At 43.3% G+C, this 25553-nt stretch overlaps 1 protein-coding gene across 4 annotated transcripts in view; it reads left to right on the top strand.

Annotated features, from left to right (window-relative positions):
- The first annotated feature begins 9911 nt into the window (after positions 1–9911).
- The window catches only part of POC1A (POC1 centriolar protein A), a 107441-nt gene continuing 91799 nt past the window's right edge, over positions 9912–25553 (top strand). Inside the window, exons 1-4 of one of the 4 annotated variants that reach the window (XM_084634060.1) lie at positions 9912–10071; positions 10959–11043; positions 13784–13955; positions 18510–18689. In XM_084634060.1, the coding sequence (XP_084490186.1) occupies positions 10054–10071; positions 10959–11043; positions 13784–13955; positions 18510–18689 (455 nt within the window). In that variant the 5' untranslated portion in view covers positions 9912–10053. The other 3 variants (XM_084634061.1, XM_084634062.1, XM_084634063.1) reach the window with 3 other exon arrangements.

The raw sequence follows: 25553 nt of genomic DNA, 5'->3' as shown, positions 1-25553 counted from the left end.
CCACTTACATCTGCCATCTCCTATTCCAGCTCCTTTCCATACACCCAGCACTGTAGAACTCACTCCAACTCCCATTGAAATGAATGGAAAAATTCCCATAGAGTTCAAAGGATGTTGGATCAGGACCTACAAGTGGCCCCAGTATTGAAAAAATAACCCTAAAGTCACGTTAGGTGTCTAATGGAACAAACATATCTTGTACTTACGAAAGCTCAGGAGAAGTGGGGCATAGTTCACCATAGAATCTGGTTGGTTTTACTGCTAATTAGAGCTGGTTGAAATGTGGAATTTTTATTGCATGGGAAATTCCGACACTTTGAAACTTCCTTTTACCCCAAATTGGAATGAGAAGTCGAAGATTCGAAATTTCCCATAAAACAAAATTTCAGAAAAAATGTGTTTTGGAAATATTGAAATGACCTTTACGGAAGTGCTTTGGTTCAGAAAGGTGGAAAAGCTTTGTTTCAACTTTATCATTCTATTATATTATCTACTGTGTATTCTATATTACATTGGACTTCACCATTTCCAATATAATCAAAGCACTTTGACCTTCCAAAACAAAACCTTTCGATAATTTTTCATTGAAAATGATGAAATTGATACATTCTCCTGACACATTTTGATTTAGTCCAATCAGCATTTTCTGACAGAAAACTTTCCTCTTGGAAAACTGTATGCAGTGAAGTTGTAGCCATATCAGTCCCAGGATATAAGTTAATGAGCCTTTTATTGTAGACATTATTGCTTTGCAGCAGTAATCACGTGGTTATGGTTAAAGAGGCACTTTCGTTATAAGCCTTTGCTGAAAAAGGTACCTTTCAGGTGCTGTAATTGTGCAGGCTTGTTTTATAGCCTAAAGGTGGGTTTTGGGGGGAAGCCTGATAAAATTCTGCAATTTCTGAGATATCTGAGTACGGGCAAAAGTTTTAGGTGCTTTACAGATCATCTGAAAGATGTGGTCTCTGCCTGAAAGACCTTCCAAGGGAAATATAACATGCTCGTCTGAGTAGATATGGGGCAAAGGGGCTTGGGTAGGGAGGAGGAGGATTACAACACCAAGAAAGTGGCATTCCTTTGAGAAGCACACAGATAACTTGATGGGTTTACATGTAGTTTTAAAGCTGGTTTTGTAATGTCAGTTTATATGTAATCTAGACTCAAATTTAGATGATAGTCTGTCAAGATTTAGGGCACCTTCTCAATCTGTCTCAATCAAGCAATCCATGGCTTCGTCTCAACTTCCTTCATCTAAATGTCTCCAAGGCAGAAGTGTTTCTCTCAGCCAAGAAGAACATCCTTACACACAACTCTGCCTTCGTCTCTCTCCTCCTCATCTCTCATTTACCCATATCTCTTTGGTCTGCACATCTGCCTGTCATCTCTGGATCACTCACATCCTCTGGGCCCTGCATGGTTACACCCTCCCTCTGGAGGTTACACTGAGAGCATACTGTGAGGATTCCTCCTCTGTGCCAAAAGCCCTCTCTCTCAAGGTTCTTTTCTAACTCCCCTCCTGAGGGATGGGCCAGGAGCCACCAGCTAAAAGGTGACTAGAGACATCTAGTGGTGGGTAGTCCTTGCAAGAGGGATTAGTAATATGCCCAGTGTAAGACTAAGGTCTTGTCTACTATAGGGATGTTTGCATTGAAAACATCCCCAATGTAGATGACCCTTAAGTGAGAAGTGAAGGCTCACTGTCTGTTCTGCCACTTTACCCCGACAACCACCTACAGGCTAACGATCAAGCTGTGTACATGAGCGGGTTAGGAATTTTGAGGGCTTAGGTGAAAAATACAGATTTGCTGAACCCCACGTTTTAACGGAGGCACATCAGGTTTGATGAACTTCTGACAAATCACAGACAAGGTTCCGGCAGAACCTAGCCTGACAGGCAGGCTTCCCTCTGAAAGCTGCCTGCCTTGCTGCCAGTTCGCCTGGTGCACGGCTGGAGAGCCCAAGCTACCAGGGTCCGCAGCTCCACGGAAGCCCTGCCATGCGGACTCCCCCAGAGTTGAGGGCCCCAGGGCAGCCAGCCTCCCTGCCCCACAGCTGGCTCGATCAGCTATCCACACTCCCTCATGTGCAATGGGATCACATTACCCACCTCCTCAGAGCTAGGCTGGCTCCCCGACTCCTGACACTCCAGCTCAAAACTGTCCTTGTTTACAAAACCCTCCCTGGATTTGCTTTCATTTAACTCAGGGAAATTCTCTCTCTCTTCCACTCACTCCTATTCCTGTTTTGTTCTGGCTTCCTCTCTGGCCCTCGCAGTCTCACCACTGATCTGAGAGCCTTCTCCTGCGCAGCCTCTGCTGCCTGGTGTCTTCTCTATCTGCCTGTTTGACTCTCCATCTATTTTCAAAGCTCCTCTGAAAAGCTCTTTTCTCCCTTGTCTCTGCTTCTAAATTTTCCTCCCTCTGCTTTCATTTTTTGCACTTTTATGGCCTTTTTTTTTTTTTTTTTTTACTATGGAAAACATGGGGGTACAGAAGGCACTGTATAAAATAAAGTTCTGCTGTACTTTTAAAGATGTGTGACTAGGTGTTGTCCCCTGGTGGCTATGTTGTAGAACTACTTCAATTAATGCAGCAACTTAGCTGTTTGGCCTCAATTTACCCCACCCCACTAAAATACAGGGCTAAATCTACAAAAGGATGTTGCCACCATAACAAACACCTCTCAACCTGACAAGATCTGAAGGTGAGACAAAGAGGGCAAAGATGATCATGAGGTTAAGGCAGTGCACTTGGACTCAGAACACCTGAGTTAAATTCCTGGCTCTGCCACAGATTCGCTGTGTGACTATGGGCCTCAGTCTCCAATAATACTTCCTTCTATTAAGGCTTATCTGTTTAAATTGCAAGTTCTTCAGAGAAGGGACCATCTGTATCTGTATCAGACTGTGTATCTATACAGCATCTACAACAATGGAGCCTTGATCTCAGTTGGGTTTCTAGGTTCTAGTGTCCAAAATGAAAGACACTTAAGACAAATTAAAATTAGGATGAGGGAGAATTTCTTTTCCCCTTCACATAAGTTTTCCTTTATCTCAATTGGTTCAGCATTTCTGATGTAAATAATAATTATGGATCATGTAAATACACCTTATATTTCGCAAAAAGAAAAGGAGTACTTGTGGCACCTTAGAGACTAACCAATTTATTTGAGCATAAGCTTTCATGAGCTACATCCGATGAAGTGAGCTGTAGCTCATGAAAGCTTGTGCTCAAATAAATTGGTTAGTCTCTAAGGTGCCACAAGTACTCCTTTTCGTTTTGCGAATACAGACTAACACGGCTGCTACTCTGAAACCTCATATTTCATATATTTTTTTTGCCACAAGTGGAAGGTGCAGAAGGCATGAATGAAAATGCTCCTGTTTAATACTTTTGCTTGTTCCACATTGGTAATACACTCCTCAAACATTTTACTTTCGCTGCTTCTTTAAGATGGGCTGAGCATTATTCTGTCCAATGACTTAGACATATCTGATGCTTCTTGAATGTTCTGGTTTGTTTCCTTGGAAATTATAGAAACATATACCAGTATCCAAAGTGCACTGAATTCCATGAATGAGAGGGAGAAAGAAAGGGAAAGTGAGATTGTAAATAGTTTCAAATATCGGTAATACAATCATCACTAGATGGCATCACAGGAAAAAGAATGAATGATGGATGCTCTTTGAGGTTCAGGAGTACTTGTGGCACCTTAGAGACTAACCAATTTATTTGAGCATGAGCTTTCGTGAGCTACAGCTCACTTCATCGGATGTAGCTCACGAAAGCTCATGCTCAAATAAATTGGTTAGTCTCTAAGGTGCCACAAGTACTCCTTTTCTTTTTGCGAATACAGACTAACACGGCTGTTACTCTGAAACCTTTGAGGTTCAGAATCTTTTGGATGAGTCCCACCATTCCCATTCCAGTCCATCCAAAACACAGCTGCTAAAATTACCTTCCTTCCACATCAAACTGTTCTCTGTTTGAATCTTTTCTCTAGCTCCTCATCACCAACTGGATCTATTTAAACTTCTTGTTCTTTCCTCTTAGGCTCTACACAGCTCTACTAGGGTTACCAATTTTGGTTGCACATATTCCTGGAGGTTTCATCACATAACTTAAGCTTTAATTAAAGATTAATCTTTAATTCCTGGAGACTCTAGGACAAACTTGGAGGGTTGGCATCCCTAAACTCTGGCCCAGCAAGAATCTTATTGCATGCCCTCCTGCTTCATCCACTCTATCAATGACAGGAGCCTCAGATGGTCCATTCATTTCCTTCTGTCAGTCTCACTTCCATGCCTATAACGCAGACTCTCATAATGTCTGGCCACAGCAAAGGCCTGATGCTGCAAGGTCCTGAACTCCTCACAGGTGGTGCTGAGCACCCTGAACTACTAGTGGCTTCAGTGGGAGTTGAGGGTGCTGGCACCATGCTGTATATGACAGAAAGTTGGCTGGGCAAAGGAGCTGCCAAGAGGTATCAGAAAGTGTGTGGGAGAACATCCTACTAGCAAGCCTAATCTCTGCTCCATGGCCCACCATCAGGGTGTAGAAGTGGAGCCAGCCTGAAGGTATGTTTTCCAGAAGATTGTGATCCAGGATGATGCAACCTACAGAAGCCACAGTAAGAGAAAGTTTGTTACTGTTTTAGACCCAGGGTAGGCACTACAGCTGGTTGGGAATTTTCTAGCAAAATGTCTGTTGGAAAAAGCTGATTGGTCAAAACCAGAACTGTTTGAGAGCGAAAAGGTCTGTTTTGTTGATTCTCCCAATTTGAAAATGTCTTGGAGAAAGTTTTTTGAAATTGTCAAAATGGAACCTTTTGACATTTTTCTGAATGAAAAGTTTAGTTTTCTGGTTTGAAATGACTTTTTCTTTCAAAATTTAATTTATTCAGACTTAAGAATTTTTTTTAAAACAAAGGTCAGAATTGAAACAAACTGTTTTGAATTGATCAGAACAAAATGTTTTCTTTGATCCATTTTTTTAAAAAATCAGATTATTGACAAGTGAAAATTATCAAGATTTTGACTTTTTGTCTTTACTCGAGATGGGGAGATATTTTGAAATTTCAAAAGCTCTTATGGGATGGGAAAACCATTTCCTGTCCTGCTCTGGGCCCACCTTGTGCACATAAAGCCCCCTTCCTCCGCCAGACCTGCGCAACCTTATTTAGTTAGGGACCAACCTATGTCAGGCTCTTTAACAACTGATGTTATGTATTGGTTATATATATTTATTATTTCTTTTACTAGGTTTTTATCATTCTTTGTTATTTGGATATTTTACTGGGTTGTTTGAAGGTGGATTTTCTTTCAGTTTGGAGAATTTCAAAATAAAACAAAAATATCCTCAGGTGAATTTAAAGCCATCAATGCATTCAAATAGTTATATTTGTAATAGAATGTGAAACTGTATTATACTGTTTAGTTAGTTGGCGGAGCCATGTGTAATATACTTTAATCTGACAATAACCATTCCTGGCAGTGCATTAAATGATCTTATGGTGAACCCATCTCTGATTACTCCTGGGGGGATTCGGTGCCAAAAAAATAAGTTATGTGCACAATATTTTCAAATTCTGCAAAATTCTGCATATTTTGTCTAAATAACACAATATAATCACCCCGGTTTCAATTATTTTTGGTAATTTATTTCACAATACCAAGCATGTCTGTAACAATACAGACAACAAAGAAGACTCAGGAAATGTTTTTTGACAAATAGATTCCTTACTAGGCATATTAATACAGAACTCTGAGCAATAATTCATTTAAACTACAATACAGAACTGTATTTCCCACACCCCTCAGAAGCAGTGCCAAGGCTTGGGGGAGTCAGGAGACGGATTGCTGGGAAGGAGCCTGGGTGTCAACTTGGAGGGTTGTTGGGTATAGGTGGGAAAAGTATGGAACAGGTTTTTTTGGGGGGACATGAAGGGATTGTTAGGGAGCTTCCACCATGCAGACCCTTGCTGACCTCTAGCCTCTCCCATTCAGTCAGGAACATCTGCCCTTGTCTCTGTGTGTCCCTGCACCCCCCTGTGTCTTTGCACCCCCTGTCCTAGTGTCCCTGCACCCCCACTCAAACAGCCCCTCATCCCTATGTGGCCCTGCACCCCCTCCCCCTGTCCCCCTGTGTCCCCACTCAGCCACCCCTGTCCCTAAGTGGCTCTGCACCCCCTCCCCATCTGGCCTTGCACCCCCCTGTGGCACTGTGCCTCCACTCCCATTCAGCCCCTGCCCCAGTCTGTCCTCCCCCACTAGCCCTTATGAGTCCCTGTCTGTGACCCCCCCACCAGCAGCCCCATGCTGTCTGTCTCCCCATAGCCCCTGTCTCCTGACCTGGCCTGACAGGCGCTGTGAAGAATGCAGGCTCTTTCTCTTCTGGAGCTGGCCAGGAGATCCTGCTCTGTTCTATCATCACAGCACCATCTGGTGGGCAAAAGGCAGAACTGCAGCAACTTTCTGGCAGAAGCTTTTTTCTGTGCAAAAAATTAAAAATATGCACAGCTTATTAATTATGAATGCCCACAGTGGTGCAGAATTCCCCCAGGAGTATCTGATGTATCTCTCTACAAAGGAAGCCCTGTAATCAGTGCATATCTGGTATAAGAGCCTGACCTGCAACCTACCGTGTTCAAAAAGTACATGACAATAATATTATAATGGAGCACCATCAGTGTAAACAGAACATGGAGGCAGACACGCTCCTTGCTTCATAGAACAGTTTTAAACTATAATAGGGAATGGACCCTGCAAAAATGCTAACGTGTAGGTGCTGACCTCAATAAAGTTACTCGCAGTCGTAAGCACTATCTCTGCTGCTTAGTAAGTGTTTGCAGAACTGGCTTCATGAACCACATACTTTGGACCCATGAAATACTGGCTGAAGCTCCGGTCTTGAAGCAATGTGGATTTTTTTCAAAGCTAATGATCTGGGGAGTTTTTTGTGCTCAGCTACGTGGCAGCATCTAGTAATGTGTAACTATCTCTGCCCTCAAAATGATACAGATGGCTGTCCTAATCAGGACTGGCTGATGATTTCCAAAACACAATGACAATCTGGATGGCTCATTGGACTGGCAATGAGGTATAGAGCTTTTCATCCCTAGAGAATTGGTTTTGGCTAAAATTACTAGTGATTGAGTGTTACTGGGGGAGGCTGTCTGGTGGGATGAAGTGATGATCATCTCATTCCAGTTCCTTGTGGAAAAGAGTCAATCTCACTAAAGCCATCACCACCATTGGAGCCTTCTCTAGGCAATCTCAGCAGAGACCCCCACAGGGCTTCAGGGGCTGGAATCTGAAGACTTTTCTGACACTGGGGATTGAGCTGGCCAGAAAATGGAAATACCGTCCCATAAAAAAATTCATGTTTTTGAAAAAATGTTCATCCTGAATCAGGGCAAATGTCAAAAATGACAACTTTTCCAGAAAAAATCCATTTGGATTCTCTCAGAAAAGAATTTGTTGCCTTTGCAGCTGTTTTCCTGGAGGCTTCTTGTCAATTTCACTTTCTTCCTGCTTGCAGACAGTGAAATTTGCAAGAGTCTTCTTGGCCTGCAATTGGCCTCCATCATTTTGGTTTTTTAAGATGGAAAATCAAAAATTTTCAGGAAAATTGAAAATTTCTGACAAATTGTCAGCTAGCTTTACTTGGGGATTTCATCCAGCGGTGAGTAGCCACTGGTGTAGTCACATCACTGCAAACCTCTAGCGCTGACATGCAAAACCACTCATGATTTGCATCCATGCAGTAGCCCTGAGCGAAACCTGGGTTAACTGCACCAGTGTAAATCCTAGGTTGTAGGGCTTATCTGTCCACACTAGGGGTTTGCTTTGAGAGCTACAGCCGAAAAGTGCTATATCAGACCTAGATGTTATTATTACAGCTGCATTGGTGGCTATAAGTAGGACACATTGCTCATGTAGATGGGACGTGAATTGTCCTCCTGCTACCAGAAGTAGTCCCTTCAGGTTAGAGATGAATCATACATATGTGTGATTTCTTGCAGGCTGGGGAGGCTGAAGGCTTTTGGGTCCCCACACAGGGGCTAAGAGCTCCCTGGCTGCTGCAGAGCTAGACCAGGGAAGGGGCAGCTCATAGCATAGCATGCAGGAGAGGGAAGTGGGAGGCAGTGGCAATTGCGGGCACAGTTAGAGGAGGCATCAGCTGCAATGGCCCTGGAGTGTGTGTGCAAATGTGTATGTGCCGTTAAAAGTCTGGTCGGCAGTGTTGTGGGGCTAAGGCAGGCTAGTCCCTACCTGTCCTGGCACTGCGCTCTGCCTTGGAAGCGGCCAGTAGGTCCGGCTCCTAGGTGTGGGGGCCGTGGGGCTCGGCATGCTGCCCCTGCCCCGAGCACCAGCTCCACACTCCCATTGGCCAGGAAATGCAGCCAATGGGAGCTGTGGGGGCAGTGCCTGTGGGCAAGAGCAGCCTGCAGAGCTGCCTACTGTACCTCCGTCTAGAAGCCGGACCTGCTGGCCGCTTCTGGGGCACAGTGCGGGTCAGGACAGGCAAGAAGCCTGCCTTAGCTCCTCCGCTACACCGCTGACCAGGAGCCGCTGGAAGTAACCCCCTGCCCCAGCCCTGAGCCCCCCCAACCCAGAGTCCCCTTCTGCACCCCAACCCCCTCATCCCCAGCCCCACCCCAGAGCCTGCACCCCCAGATGGAGTCCTCACCCCCTGCACCCTAACCCCCTGCCCCAACTCAGAGATCCCTCCCATATCCTGAACCCATCTGCCCCACCCCCAGCCTGGATCCCCCTGCTTCACCCCAAACCCCTCATCCCCAGCCCCACCCCAAGAACCGCACCCCCAGAGCGCTCACCCTCTCCTGCCCCCTGCCCCAGCCCGGAGACCCCTCCCACATCCTAAATCCCTCATTTCTGGTCCCACCCCAGAGCCCGCACCCCCAGTTAGAGCCCTCACCCCCTCATAGACCCCAATTCCCCCGCCCCAGCACAGTGAAAGTGAGTGAGGGTGCGGGAGAGTGAGCCACTGAGGGAGGGGAAATGTAGTGAATGGGGGGGCAGGGCCTCAGGGAAGGGGCAGGGCTAGGGTGTTTGGTTTTGTGCAATTAGGAAGTTGGCAACCCTACTAGCTCACCCCCCCACCCCGAGCTGCCTGAACCCAGATTATTCCACACAGAATCCTCTAGGGTGACCAGATGTCTATTCTAATTTTTAGTTCTTTGTCCCATGTCCCGACCAATGCACGGTCAGGACGCCATTTGTCCCGATAGTGCAGCTTTGGTCGCTCCAGCTGCTTTTTTTTATTGCTTCCCCCATGTCTCCCGATATTTTGTCTGTTTCATCTGGTCACCCTCTCACCCCACACCTGGATCCCCCCCACACTGAGCCCTTCCACATTTGGATCCTGCCTGGTTAAGCCTGCCTGCCCCACACCTGGTGCGCCTGGCACAGATGGGCAGGGCCAGGCCTTATGCTGTGTCAGGGTCGGGTGCAGCCTCACCAGTGAGTCCATGTCCCCAGGGTGGGGATGCTGCAGGGTGAGCTCCCACCTTCCTGCAGCCAGTGGCCTGTGCTCCCCACTGCCATGCAGGAGCCTCTGCATTTATTTATTGGCAAATAAAACTTGCCGAATTTTAAAGGATTGTGCATAGAATTTTTAAGTTGTTGGTGCAGAATTTTTTTTTTTTGGCCCAGAATGCCCTGCGGAGGAATGTGTGAATTGCATGTGTGCACAGGTGCAGTGTGTGTGTATGACTGAGTGTACCCAGGTGAACAGTAGGTGGGTGAGAGAGCAGAAGTGTGCACAGCAGAAGGAACGGAGTCTGTAAGAACAGGTGTGCGCGCACCCAGAGGCCGGGCATCGCGGGCGCGCGCGCCCATGTCCCCCGTCCCCTGGCTCCGCCCCCGCATGACGCCGAGCGAGTCCTGGGCCTCTTTTCCCGTCGGAGGCGAAGCCCGGCCCGGCCTCCCCTTTAAGGGCCTGACGCCGTTACTAGGGCGGCTGGAGAGGCGCGGAAACTGAACCGGCGCCGCGGCCAGAGCGACAGGCCCGGCAGCTCCCGCCGCACGCCATGGCCGCCGCCTGCCTGGTAGGGGCCGGGGCAGCGCTTGGGGAGGGTTGTTGGAGCCCTGTGAATGGTTCAAACAGCCCTCGGCAGCCGCAGAGCCAGCCTGTCCCGCTGCTCCGCCTTTGCCCCGCTCGCTTCCCCCCCCCCCGCCCACCCGCCGCCGCGGCGGCTTTGCCGGGTGCTTCGGGGGCGACACGGGGGCCCGGCCTGGGCGGGGCCTGTGAGTTTTGCTCTGTGGCCTGGGCCTGACGCAGCCCCCAGTCGGTTTGGCCGGGGCGCTGCCCCTTGCCTGTCCGAGCGAGGGACCGACCGGTTTCGGGGCGGGGAGGGCGGCCTCGCCGTCGCTGGGTCCGTGGGGACGTCCCCGCTGGCGTTTTAAAAACGACGCTCTTTAGGGGTTGCTTGCTGAAATCATCCCCGCTTGTTGAAGGTACCTTTGGCAACTAGGTTTACTGCGTTGTAGCCCAGTGGGCTAAAAAAAAAAAAAAATACACTTTGGTAGTTGGCCGCCAGTGTCTGGTGTCTCACAAATCTCGTGAAGCGCACAGATGACGTGAGAGGGTGATGTTTAACCACCCTGCTGCTATTTCTGCTTGACTTCTCTCCTCTCTCTCTCTGTGTCTCTCCTCCCACGCCCCCGCCCTTCGATGTGCAACTGAATAGCTGCATACATTGTTTGTGTAATTATATGCATAATTATACGACTGGTTGCACGTATACTCTTTTTTTTATCACCCAGTGCTGGGCTACTATTCTTTTGGAAATCTGGCCTCGAATATTTTGGGGTGGGGAAATTGCTAAACCTTGTCATAAAAATATGTAAAAATTTTTATTTATTTTTTTTTTTGGTGTGTGGAAAGGTCACTATTAACATTAGCCTACGTTCTTTCAATTTTATTGTCTTTCAGGAGGATCCGTCTCTGGAGAAACACTTTAAAGGCCATCGAGATGCCATCACTAGTGTGGATTTCAGTCTCAATAAGAAGCAATTGGGTAAATTATCTTTTTATGCTTTAAGGGCCTGACGCTGCACCTGACAAGTCTCTTCTTTTTTCAGTGTAATTAAAGGAGCAGCTGAGTTACAAAATAGGCTCAGAAATAGTCACTTGTAGATCACTGAAGAGTTATTTTCAAGGCTGAAAGGCCCACATTTTTGCTTAACTTCTAGAAATGGCATTTTTAAGTGTGTGTGCGCATGCATATTTATCCTGACAAAGTTGCAAGGAGCATTGAGTGTTACACTGTCTCTTGCATATTTGTGTGCCTCATTTTACTCTGAAACCACTCTTTGGTAAAAACTTCACTTTTACTTGGTGTGGCTTAAACCAAGGCTTGTTTTCAATCCACAGTCCATTATTATGATGCATTGGGAGGAGGGATAGCTCAGTGGTTTGAGCATTGGCCTGCTAAACTCCGGGTTGTGAGTTCAGTCCTTGAGGGGGCCATTTAGGGGATCTGGGGCAGAAATTGGGGATTGGCCCTGCTTTGAGCAGGGGGTTGGACTAGATGACCTCCTGAGGTCCCTTCCGATCCTGATATGCTATGATCCAGTTGTCTTTCCTGAGAACCAAATAGAAATTGACTGATGTTAACTGGCCTACTACGTACATTGAAGCCCACTGTGCTTTTTAGTGCAGGAGAGAATTGCTATGTCTGTTGCGGAGGTGGTGAACAAAGAAATGATATGGCAAAGGTGCCCAGTAGACACACACACAGACAGAGCAGGGCTAAGCACCTTGAAATTCAGTAGTCCAATAGGCTGTCAGAAAGCCTATTTCAGTATCCCTTATCAGGATCCTGGTAACCCACATAGTCCCTAATTTTCAGAGCAAAGGGTTATCAAAGAGCATATTCTCTTAGATTACCAATTCCTCCTACCCTGTTTCCCTTTTGTTTCTCAGTGGCTCCTTTATTCTTGTTTTGTTTCCTGTCTCCCTTCCCTTGCTCTTTCTTCTTTTTAGGTTCAGGCCAGCAGCTGCAGATCAAGAGCAGTGCTACAATCCTACATAGCAAGTGCTGTGAGTACAGCACTTCTATGAATGAAAATGCAGGCAGGAAGACTCAAAATATTTGAGTGAGGTATATTGAGTCAGCTACTCTATATTCAAGCAGCCTGTACGCTTTCCATTCTTTATATTCGATTCTTCATATTTTTTAAGCTGAAGAAGTGAGCTTTCATTTGATGCCATTTTACTGGGTTGTTTACCCTACCCAATGCTGTTAATGACTTGCCAATAATAAACTGCAAAATACTGCTTATATCTCAAAGTGCTTTACAGAGATGGCCAAGTGCTGTTTTCCCCATTTTATAGATATGGAAATTGTGGTACTGCAGTTATGTAACTTCATCACACATTGAATCAGTAGCATACTTAGGAATAGAATTACTATCTCTATAGAGGCTGAGCCCTGTCCTCAGTCCACATATTTTTAGCTACCTTTTTCATTTTAATCTTAATGTTTGTAGGGAAAGGTATTGCTGGCAAAAAGCCACAGGAATGGAAATGTATGAATTTGTTCCTTTAAAGGAACATGAATAATGGAACATCCTGTCTGAAATGGGTCTGTTAATCCTGAATCTTTTCCAAGAAAGGAGAGAGGCATTCTTTTTTGTATTGAAATGACTGCGAAATAAAAAGATGTTTCCAGCAAAAGCTATTTGGTATTTTGCCACAACTGAAACAAACTAAAATCTCCTTGTGATTATGATACTGTAGCATCTAAATCTAGTATCAAAAACTAATCTGTTTTTTTCTAGGCATGTTTTACGTTCACTGGAGATATGTCCCACTTGGTGCTCTGACAGGGAGATAAAGATGATGCTTTTATCTGTTGGCAGGCTAAGATTTTTATACCACATAGTTGTCTGTTTTTTTGCTTTGAAAACCCCCATCAAAAAATCAGCCCCTTCCCCACAAAGTTTCTATACTTTAAATGTAGGATTAATTTGAAGAGGTATTTTAATTGTCACCATTTTAGAGGTTTGCTGTCTAATATTTTTCTCTAAGTTGCCATTGAATCTGTGCAATTATACATCACAGTAAGTGTCCACTGCACTACGGACATATAAAATGTGGCAGGCTGTAGGTGAAACTGGGTAGCTCTACTTTCATCAGGGTCAGTGGCACAGAGAAGGCTGGGAACCTTCATCTGAAGCAGTGCCTCAGAAGGATATGTAGGTAACTGTGTAACCATAGAAAAACCAGTGTCCTGGGGCACAAAGCACTGTCACAAGTGTTTTTTTCTTTGTTGCTGACTTGCTGGACTTGTCTGCTTTTGTATCTGCATTTGGATAATTAACCAAGCAAAGTTGTGACTGCTGTTTGCTCTCCAACAGAAAAAAATCTTTTGATGAAGAGAGACTGAGTCTCAAATCTTAGAGCCTCTGCACATTTGTGTATTGCCTTTTATTGGAATATCTCTTACAATGTTTGTACTTTTTTTGTTTTGTTTTTATATTGTCTACGGCAATAACAGAATTACATGAACTAACTCTTAGCTTGGGTTGCCATGCCTACTTTCAATTAATAAGTGATGATTCTGAATGGTTGGTTTGAATTGCTAATGAAATATAGAATATGTAATGATGCCCCAGGGTTAACAAAGGTCTTAATTCAATGGAGAGAACCATTGTTTGAAAGGGCTGAAATCTGTGCTGATCCCTTCAGTGTGTGTGATTGTTCCAGTGTACTCAGAGAAGATATTAAATGAGACTTTTTCCCCTTAAATTTAGCAAGTGGCTCTATGGATTCGTGCTTGATGATCTGGAGTATGAGACCGCAAATGAGAGCCTATCGCTTTGTGGGTCACAAAGATGCAGTGATGTGTGTTCAGTTTTCACCTTCTGGCCATCTGGTGGCCTCAGGCTCCAGAGACAAAACTGTCCGTTTATGGGTTCCAAATGTGTAAGTATATCCTGCTTCCTAACTCTTTTATATTAAGTTGTAGTGTGTGATTTCCACTAGCAGGAGTGCTCCACTGTGAGGTTTGGGAATCTATTATTTGCTAAAGGAAAATATATTAGGTGATGCAACCGCTATCCTGCATAGGACTCTTCTATAAAGGTGAATTTAATCCTGAAGAATATGCCAGCTTGTTAGCCCTAGAGGCTGAAATCCTCTGTCTACAGAACAGGTATAGCATAGACCGTATCAGTGTAAACTTCCTGACACAGCTCTACTACTGTACTTAAATAGTTACCTACTAGTGTCCATCCCAGTTCATGTTCCATGGCTCATTAGTCCTTAGCTTTGCTCTGGCAGTAACACATACAGAGCTCAGTTTTTGTGATGTAGGCATCTGTTCTAGGAGTTGGATTTCTGACTTGCTTGTTGTAGTCCACCAAACAATGGGTGACTTTTCATGACATCTGGTTTTAAATTTTAATTGTTGACCTAAAGGTTAATAACTCCCTGTCCCATTAATAGCATAATGATGGTATATGGCTAAAGCACAGGCCTGGAAGTCGGGAGACCTGAATTTTTGATGCTGTCATGGACTTGCATGGGACCTTGCCCTTTCTGTGCCTCAGTTTTCATCATTTCTAAAATTGTGATGGTGCCCTATCTAACTGGGAGATTGGAAGACTTAGTTTGATGTTTGTAATGTGCTTTGAGATCCTTGTCTGGCAGCTGCAAACCATTATTTTTGCCATTCCCAAACCATCCAGTCTCTCTGTGCTGCTGTTTTAAAATGATTGAAGTATGTTAGTTAGCCTAGAGCAGGCCCATCTACTACGCATCCAACGGAAATACACCATAAGTGGCAAAGGCCTGCGTGCAATATGGACTCGTATCACACTTCTGTCTGCAACTTTACTTTTTCTAGAAGTAACATCTGTTGGACCTCTGTATGGAGCTGAGAGTGTCTCCTTCCTCTTGCCAGACTCTTGCACTAAACTGAGGAAGTGATCTTCCCCATCTCTCTGGGCTGGAATCCTCGTGCTGGTTACCACATGAAGGGGAAGGGTGGCTTTCTGGGAAGTACTACTATTAAAGACCATAAAGAAATATCAGAGGGGTAGCCGTGTTAGTCTGGATCTGTAAAAGCGGCAAAGGGTTGGTGGGTTTTCACCAAGCATTCTCAAAACTACAATACCCACAGGGTGGAAATAAGGAAACAGAGCCAGACGTGTACCCAGAAGCCGCCTCCTGCAAGACAAGACCAAGAGAGAAACCAACAGAACTCCTATGGCCATCACATAAAGTCCTCAGCTAAAACCTCTCCAACGCATCATCAGTGATCTACAGCCCATCCTGGACAACGATCCCTCACTTTCACAGGCCTTGGGAGGCAGGCCAGTACTTGCCCACAGACAACCCGCCAACCTGAAGCATATTCTCACCAGCAACTACACACTGCATCATAGTAACTCTAACTCAGGAACCAATCCTGCAACAAACCTCAATACCAACTCTGCACACATATCTACACCAGCGACACCATCACAGGACCTAACCAGATCAGCCACACCATCACAGGTTCGTTCACCTGCACGTCCACCAATGTGATATACGCCACCATGTGCCAGCAGTGCCCTTCTGCTATGTACATTGGCCAGACTGGACAGTCCTTACGTAAAAGAATAAATGGACACAAATCAGATATTAGGAATGGCAATATTCAAAAACCTGAAGGAGAACACTTCGACCTCCCTGGACACACAATAGCAGATTTTGCTGCAGGATGGCTACCTTTAAAACACTTCAGGACCAGACTTCAAAGAGAAACTGCTGAGCTTCAGTTCATTTGCAAATTTGACACTATCAGCTCAGGATTAAACAAAGACTGTGAATGGCTAGCCAGCTACAAAAGCAGGTTCTCCTCCCGTGGTGTTCACACCTCAACTGCTAGAAGAGGGCCTCATCCTCCCTGATTGAACTAACCTCGTTATCCCTAGCCTGATTCTTGCTTGCATATTTATACCTGCCTCTGGAAATTTCTACTACTTGCATCTGATGAAGTGGGTATTCACCCCCCGAAAGCTTATGCTCCAATATGTCTGTTAGTCTATAAGGTGCCACAGGACTCTTTGTCGCTTACAAAGAAATCGTGAGTCTGGGCCCTGAGAGGGAAGCAGACTTGCGGTGGGTCTCTCTTACTGGTGTTGGGTTTGTATTCTTTAGCAATTGAAACTAAACACAGCAGCCCAGGAGGCAGGGAAGACATTCTAAAATTAATCATTTCTGTTTTTGTTGGAATGTTTTATGGCTATGAGTAATTGTATGTATTTTTGTTTGTTAACACAGTAAGCCTAAATTAGCCTGTGCCCTAGTTCTTGCTACAATCTAGAAGTTAGTCAGATTTAAAAAATCCAGACTCTATTTGCTAGAGAAATAAAAACAAAAAAAGATTAGACTTGCCCCTCCTTCCCTTCTCAAGACCCATTTTTAAAAACTTATTCATAAGCTAATAGGCTCTCTTGTAAATTCTTTACATTTTTGTTCTGTACTCAGAGAAAGTAATACATTTAGGGAAGATACACTATTATTCGTAAATAAAAGTTTAATCTGTGATTTGTAGTGCAAATCTCAATTTGTCCTTTAATATGGAGGTGTTGTACCTTCATAATGACAGCATGACTGTACAATTGATCCAATTTCGCTGTAAAATGGATCAAAGTTAAGCTACACTTACATTGAAGCAGTATGAAAATGTGCAGATTGCAATTTCAGTTATAGTTCACTTCTGTTTAATAGAACTTTCCTGGAAGAAATATAACACACTTGTATATAAAAACATGTGTATTATTTAAAGACACTAGATAAATTATACCTGATTAAAATTTAACCTCACTGTTCATCCATCTAGACAGAAAAAAGGGAGTGACAGTTTCTTCTGCTGCATCCAGAGCCTGGCTGCCAATATATGTAATCCTGAAAATAAATTCAACAAAAAAAGCCTCCTTTATTGGAGTTCTTGGAAGTGAATGTGTAAATTGTGTGGAAAGACTGGATCTTCTGGGAAGGCTGAAGTTGAATGAATTGTGCTAAATGATATCTCAGTGCCTTGAAGATATCAGTTCAGTGATTGAAGCTGTATGTATGGTTGCCATCTCAGAAGTAAGCTAGAATGGAAAGGGAATTATTCTACCTGTGCCCGTCTTGAGGCAGGTCATGTGGTAACTTTTTTGAGTATTCATTTGTGTGTGTATGTTTAGAATTATCAGTCACTGAACTTCTATAACTATACTCAAGGAAAATATCAAGATTGTCAGATGCCTCTTTAGTGTGTTAAATTCACAGCTTGATTAAATGTAGTAAAATAAATGCACTGCAATCTCTTTACTGAGGGCAGAACTTAAAAAAGCAATAAGGGTAGTCTTGAGTAACTTAACAAAACATGAAGGTCAGTAGCATTGCTGTTAGCGTTATACTGTGTGAGAAGGTCTTGACTTCATTAAAAATGAAGGTAGGTAGTTCAGAAATTTTCAGTACCAAATTAACATTTGCATGTCTTGCTCTCAAAACATGGATTTTATCCATTTTGAGATTCATTCATTCCTCCCCCTTCCTCTTCAGATCTTCCTTGATCCCACTTATCCTGTCCTCTAATCCAGGGGTTTTGAAAATAAACTAGTAAAAGAATTTAAACTCAATGACAAACTTTTTCTACCCTTATAATGAGAGTTTACAATGATGATTGTGGCTGTCTGGAGACCATACCTTTTTATCAAGCAAGCATTAAATATCAGCTTTAATGAGAACCCCACTACTTCTCTCATTCAGCTCTTGGCTTGAACTTTTAGATCATTCAGCATTGTGGTATTGCTAGCCCACCCTACTCTAGGGAGTGAGTGGTTCAGGGCTGATAGTCTCCCCATCCACCTATTGAATCTTGACATTCTCAGAATTTTGTACTGCAATCTTGTATTTGTTTGCCAGAAAAATACCTTCTGCACTACTTTGAAAATGTTGGCAAGAAGAAGAACTAATGATACTTAATATTAAATTCTGTAGCTTGTTTGTGTTTTTAAATTGATCTCACTTTGTCACACTTCTCGTATTTCTGATTAAAAGTAGCTATCGTGTATTTCTTAGAAGATGCTGTATAGGAAAAGTATTTGCTGTAATGCTATTTTGTGCTCCGTATTAGACATTCCATTGCTACCAAATGGAAGTGTATCTGAAGCAGAATATTTGATGCACGCTAATTTTAAAACATGTCCTTTTTCTTACCTCTGTATAGACAACACAAATGTAAATTGTCTCAAGTTAGGATGGGCTTCAGTAACTAAAATCAAACAGAGCAGTTTCTTTTAGTGCTATATTTTGTATAGTTCCTAAACACTTGTCTGCTCAGGATAGGTCAACAATTTCCTCCTAACATAAATGTATATGGTGCCTATAGAAATAGTGGTTAGAAACACTGTTTACTGTACACAAGCTTCAGGCTGTTTAGAACATACTGTTTTAGGCTCTCGTGCAACTTAAAAATAATACACTCCTTTTTCTACCTAGCAAAGGAGAATCTACTGTGTTCAAGGCTCATACGGCAACTGTAAGAAGCGTTCAGTTCTCCAGTGATGGACAATCCTTGGTTACAGCTTCTGATGACAAAACAGTCAAAGTATGGACAGTTCACAGACAGAAATTTCTCTTTTCCTTGAGCCAGCACATAAACTGGGTTCGCTGTGCCAAGTAAGTACGACCCGCTGGCAAAAAGCGGTGGTCATGTATGTCTTAAAACAAAGAGTGCATTCAACATGCGGCTTTGGTGTAACAACATTGCCTTATGCTTCAAATCAGTCCTGAGCTGAAGTAATTTTGAACAGGTATAGACATCCATATATCCTGTTGCCCAACCCCCAGGTAAATGTAACATCTCAGTTTTTTTCTTTAGCAGTTGGATTTGTGATGACTGGGAGAACTGCATGGAGAGTTGCCTGCTGGGTGCAAAGGATGCAGACCTCTTGAGATACCTAGATAGACTTGTATGCAGTGCTGGGGAGGAACAAGTGGTACATGACATAGGGGAAAGATAGGAGAAAGGTCCTGGAGGCCGAATTTAGGGCAGTAGGTAAGATATATATATATATATATATATATATATATTTTTTTTTAAAAGTCCTCCATGATAGCATTCTCTGAAATGCTTCCAGTTCTATGTGTAGTGCCAGTTTGATAGTCAAACAGCAGGGTCTCAAGGAGACTATGGTGTCGGGAGGAGGGATTTAGGTTTATTAGAAACCGGAGAACCTTTTGGGAAAGGAGGGAGCCTGTACAGGAAGGACTGGCTCTACCTAAACTAATATGGAATGAGATTGCTGGCATGTAAAATTAAAAAGCTTGTAATGGAGTTTTTAAACTAGGGCTGGGGGAAAGCCAACAGGTATGAAGGTGCACACAGTTCGGACAGACACATCCCTGAGGGGAGGATTTATTAAAGTGGATGCTATATAGTCTAATAAAGAGGAGATGATAGAATTTGATGAAGTAGGTAGGAACTGAAGAGAAAGTCAAACAAAGACATAACTAAATATTGACAAACTTTATAAGTGCTTGTATACAAATACAAGAGGTCTAAATAGGGAGATGGTTAAACTTGAGTGCCTGGTTTTAAATGAGGATATTGATTATTGCCATTGTTCAACCGTAGGACATGGTAAAACCACTGTACAGAAAATATAGGAATGACAAAGTAGGTCTTACTGGTGTGGGAGTGGCAGTATATGTGGGGGAATAAAAGGATAGAGTCAATTATAGTAACTATCTTAAATGAATCAAAGAGTATAAAAGAATTTCTATGGATGGAAATTCTATGCTTGAATAATAATCATAAGGAATAATAATCCCTATAGCAGTAGGAATATACTGCTGACAACCTGACCAAGATGGTAAGGGTGATTGTGAAATGCTCAGGGAGATTAGAGAGGCTACAAAAAACAGAAAACCCAGTAATAATGCAGGATTTTTCATCTATCGTCATGTTGACTGGGTATGTGTTCTCAGGATGGGATGCAGAGGTAAATGTTTCTAGATACCATTAATGATTACTTCTTGGAGCAGCTAGTCGTGGAACCCACAAAGGGAGAGGCAATTTTTGATTTAGTCCTAAATGGTGTGCAGGATCTGGTTGTAGAGGTGAACATAGCTGAACCACTCAGTAATAGTGATCATAATGTGATTAAATTTAACATACTGGGTGGGGGGAAATGCCAGTAAAACTGACCACAGTAGCATTTAACTCAGTGGTTCTCAAACTTTTGCACTAGTGCCCCCTTTCACACAGCAAGCCTCTGAGTGTGACCCCCGCCCCCTTCTAAATTTAAAAACACAATTTTTTTAATATTTAACACAATTATAAATGCTGGAGAATCAAGCAGGTTTTGGCGGTGGTGACCGACAGCTCGCGACCCCCTCCCCCCATTTAAATACCTTATGACTCCCTGTTTCAGAACCCCTGATTTAACTTGAAAAAGGGAATTACAAAAAAAATGAGGAAATTAAAAGGGACAGTCACAAGAGTGAATGCATGCCAACTGCATGGAAATGTTAACACCATAATATAGGCTCAAACTATGTGTACCCTCTTACTGGGTGTGGTTGTGGTGGGTTTTTTTATTTTTTTAATTTTTTTGAAGACCAAAAAAATGCCACCATGGCTAAACAACCGAGTGAAAGAGGTGGTTCGAGGCAAAAAGGCATTCTTTAAAAATTGGAAGTCAAATCCCACTGAGGAAAATAGAAAGGAGCATAAACTCTGGGAAGTCAAATATAATTAGGCCGGCCAAAAAAGAATTTAAAGAGCAGCTAGCAAAAACACAAAAAGTAACAGCTAAATTTAAGTACATCAGAAGTAGGACAAAGCCCACTGAACAATCAGTGGAGCAACTGGATGATGGAGGTGCTAAAGGAGAATTCTAGGAAGACAAGGCCATGGTGGAGAAGCAAAATGAATTATTTGCATCAGTCTTCACTGCAGGAGATGTGAGAGAGATTGTCACACCGGAGACATTCTTTTTAGGTGTCACGTTGGAGGAACTGTGTCTGACTAAGGTGTCAGTAGAAGAGGTTTTGGAACAACTTGATAAATTAAACAGTAATAAGTCACCAGGAACACATGATATTCACCCAAGAGTTCTGAAGGAGCTCAAGTATGATATTGCAGAACTGTTAACTGTGGTATGTAGCTTATCCCTTAAATTGGCCTTGGTACAGTTGACTGGAGGATAGCTAATGTAACACCCATGTTTTAAAAAGGCTCCAGAGGCAATCCTGGCAATTACAGGCTGGAAAACCTAACTTCAGTAGCAGGAAAATTGTTTGAAATTATAGGAAAGAACAGAATGATCAGACACATAGATGAATACAAATTAGTGGGGAAGAGTCGACATGGCTTTTGTAAAGGGAAATCATGCCTCAACAGTCTATTAGAATTCTTTGAGGGAATCAACAACCATGTGGACAAGGGTGCTCCAGGGGATATAGTGTACTTGGACTTTCAGAAACCCTTTGACAAGGTCTCTCACCAAAGGCTCTTAAGCAAAGTAAGCAATCATGGGATAAGAGGGAAGGTCCTCTCATGGATCAGTAACTGGTTAAAAGATAGGAAAGAGAGGGTAGGAATAAACAGCCTCTTTTCAGAATGGAGAGAGGTAAATGGCCAGGTCCCCCAAGAATCTGTACTGGGACCAGTGCTGTTCAACACATTCATAAATGATCTGGAAAAAGGGGTTAACAGTGAGGTGGCAATGTTTGCAGACTATACAAAATTACTCAAGATAACTAAGTCTAAAGCAGACTGTGAAGAGTTACAGAAGGATCTTAAAAAACTGTGTCATTGGGCAATAAAATAACAGATAAAATTCACTGTTGATCAATTCAAAGTAATGCACACTGGATAACACAATCTGAACTATACATACAAAATGATGGGTGTGATGGGTTCTGTCATAGAGACCCCCTTAGGACTGTCACCTTCTGTGCTGAAACTACCTCTGAGCCCGTTTTCTCTGATGGCTTGGGACTCTAGAACCCTGTCTTGTTGAGCCAGACATGCTAGCCTGCTGCACCACGGACCCAGGGTCTGAACTATGCCCCCAAAGCTGCAGGCTTAACTGAAAACGGCTCAGCAAGTACTCCTGTCTCCAGCACCCAGACATCCAGCTCCCAATAGGATCCAAACCCCAAATAAATCCGTTTTACCCTGTATAAAGCTTATAGAGGGTAAACTCATAAATTGTCCACCCTCTATAACACTGATAGAGAGAGATGCACAGCTGTTTGCTCCCCCAGGTATTAATCATTTACTCTGAGTTTGTTAATAAACAAAAGTGATGATTGAGTATAAAAAGTAGGATTCAAGTGGTTTCAAGTAATAACAGGCAGAACAAAGTAAGTTACTAAGCACAATGAACCAAAACACGCAAGTCTAAGCCTAATGCAGTTAAGAAACTGAATACAAGTAAATCTCACCTTCTGATGTTCCAGTAAACTGTTTTCATAGACTAGACTCTTTAGTCTGGGGCTAATCCTTTCCCCTGGTACTGTTCTTGTTAGTTCCAGTTCAGGTGGTAACTAGGGGTTTTCTCATGACTGGCAGCCCCCTTTGTTCTGTTCCACCCCCTTTTATATCTTTGGCACAAGGTGGGAATCTTTTGTATCCCTGGGTTCCCACCCCTCCTTCTAAATGGAAAAGCACCAAGTTTCAGATGGATTCCAGTACCAGGTGACATGGTCACATGTCACTGTAAGACCTCCTTCTTCATTACCTAGTAGCTGGGAGACACTTATACAGGAAGGGTTGCAGGTAAACAAACCCATTCACAGTTCATTGATTCTGAAGCACCCTTAATGGCTTCCACTTAACATGTTTATATCAGTAATACAAGTTTATATCTTAGGTCTTGGCTATACTTGCAAGTTAGAGCACATTAAATCAGCCCCGGGCACCCTAACTCCTGAGGTGTCCACACTGGCAAGGCACTTAGAGCGCCTGGACTCTGCGGCTGGAGTGCTCCTGGTAATCCACCTCCACAAGAAGCATAGACCTTGCTGAAACGCTCGGGTGTCCGTGTGGATGATGTGTTGCAATACTGCGCTGTGATTGGCCTCCCAAAACATCCCATAATCCCCTGAAGTCAAGTGGCCACTCTTGGCATTGTTTTGGACTCGGCTGCAGGCATGGGGATATCCCCTTTCAAAGCTCCACTTCTGACAGCTGCCATGCTTATCTGCTCTGGAACAAAGCAAACCATTACTGTGGAATGTGGTGTGCGTGTGTGTGAGGGCGGGGGGGGGGGGTTTGAGACCAGGGTTTCCCCTTGCTGCTGTCTGAACTTACAAGACAACATGCTGACATGCTCTCTGCCCCCCAAAACACACACACTCTCCCCTCACATACACATAACATACTCTCTGTCACACTCAACCCTCCCCTGCCCCCATTTGAAAAGCAAACTAGCCACTTGCATGCTGGGAGAGCAACCACAATGCACTGCTCTCTCTGGCTTTGCAAGAGGAGCTAATGTGGCCACGCCGCTGTGCTTATTGCTGACAGTGTAAACGCATGGCAGCGCTTTCCCTGCTGCTGTCTCTGAGGGCTGGTTTGACTCCCAGCGCTTTACATGTGCAAATGTAGCCATGGCCTTATTCTCCTAACTCCAGACATAGAAATAATACATGGAAACAAATAGGATGAAACAGTAGATCATAAGGTTTGTAATGATCCTTACAAGAGACCTTTTGCAAAAAGCATATTCCAGTTACATTATATTCACACTCATAAGCATATTTCCATAAATATATGGAGTGTAACGTCACAACGGATAAGAACATAAGAATGGCCATACTGAGTCAGACCAAAGGTCCATCCAGCTCAGTATCCTGTCTACCAACAGTGGCCAATGCCAGGTGCCCCAGAGGGAATGAACCCAACAAGTAATGATCAAGTGATATCTCTCCTGCCATCCTTCTCTACCCTCTGACAAACAGAGGCTAGGGACACCATTCCTTACTGGCTAATAGCCATTAATGGACTTAATGGATTCTACACAGGGTGTTGTCACTCAAGAAATATCTTGGAGTCATTGTGGATAGTTCTCTGAAAACATCTCAATGTGCAGTGACAGTCAAAAAGGCTAACAATGTCAGAGACCATTAAGAAAGGGATAGATAACAAGACAGAAAATATCATAATGTTCCTATATAAATCCATGGTACTCCCACACCTAGTGTGCAGTTCTGCTTTTCCCATCTCAAAAAAAATATATTAGAATTGGAAACGGTACAGAAAAGGGCAACAAAAATGATTATGGTTATGGAATAGTTTTCCTATGAGGAGAGATTAAAAAGAGTGGGACTTTTCAGCTTGGAAAAGAGATGACCTCAGAGAGGCTATGATAAAGGTCTATAAAATTGTGACTGGTGTAGAGAAAGTGATTAAGGAAGTGTTATTTACTCCTTCACATTATGGAAGAACCAGGGGTCAATGAAATGTTTAGGCAGCAAGTTGAAAACAAACAAAAGGAAGTACTTCTTCATACAGTTGTACAGTCAACCTGTGGAATTTGTCAGAGGATGCTGTGAAGGCCAAAAGTATAACTGGATTCAAAAAAGAATTCGGTCTCCATCCAGGGATCGCTCAAGAAATTCCCCTGTTCTGTTCATTCCCTCTGAAGCATCTGGCACTGGTTGCTGTTGGAAGACAGGCTGTTGGGCTAGATGGACCATTGGTCTGACCCAGTATGGCCATTCTTATGGTCTTTTCTGTCCATAAGAGAAGCCAGCTGTTTAGTTATTTCAACCCTGTTTCACTTCTTCTTACCCTGTCTAGTATGGCGATTCCTTTCGACAGCAGAAAGCAGTATTAAAACGCTTATCTAAATATATCTGATCACCTTTTAGGCTGATCAGGCCTCTGATTAGAAATTATCATCTGCACTCCTGTCCCTGCCTCGTTAGGAGAAATCTTTTTTTTTTTTTTAAAGGGAAAGTGTACTTTAAGAATGAAGATGGTCTTGGAGAAGAACTATATATAAAACTTTGGCATTTTGATGTGCTAAACTTGCTGTTATTTTAGGTATTCAATATGGAAGCTTGTAATGGTCTGATAAACAATTATCACTTGTGGTTTTAGTCAGAAAAGCACATATGACTACAAATAATAGCAAAAGTACTGTAGAAAATGAAAGAATCAGCTTAAATGGGAAAGAATGCTGCTTTTAAAAAGCAGCTGTCATTTAGTTCTAACTGATTTTGATGCAGTATATATTAAATGAAGAACCCCTAAAATGTCCATAAAGTAAGGCTGCTGTTTCATCTGGGAGTTATAGTGACATGAATCTCTAATATTGCTGTCGTACTCTGGTGTTGGGGTGTGTGTGAGAATATACATGATGCGATATCGAAATAGTGTTATCCCCATTATGTTATACACATGACTGTAATTCTTTCATTGCAACCTAAAGCCTTAATCCTGTAAATATTTATGCATGTGAGGTGTGTTGATCTCAGTGGTGTGACTTGCATGCGTGAAGTTGTTGGAGAGGGCAGCTTAAGGTT

This window comes from Lepidochelys olivacea (assembly GCF_965140295.1).
Source record: "Lepidochelys olivacea isolate rLepOli2 genome assembly, chromosome: 7".
NCBI classification, from domain to species: domain Eukaryota; kingdom Metazoa; phylum Chordata; order Testudines; family Cheloniidae; genus Lepidochelys; species Lepidochelys olivacea.
This window is presented reverse-complemented; position numbering and strand designations above follow the sequence as displayed.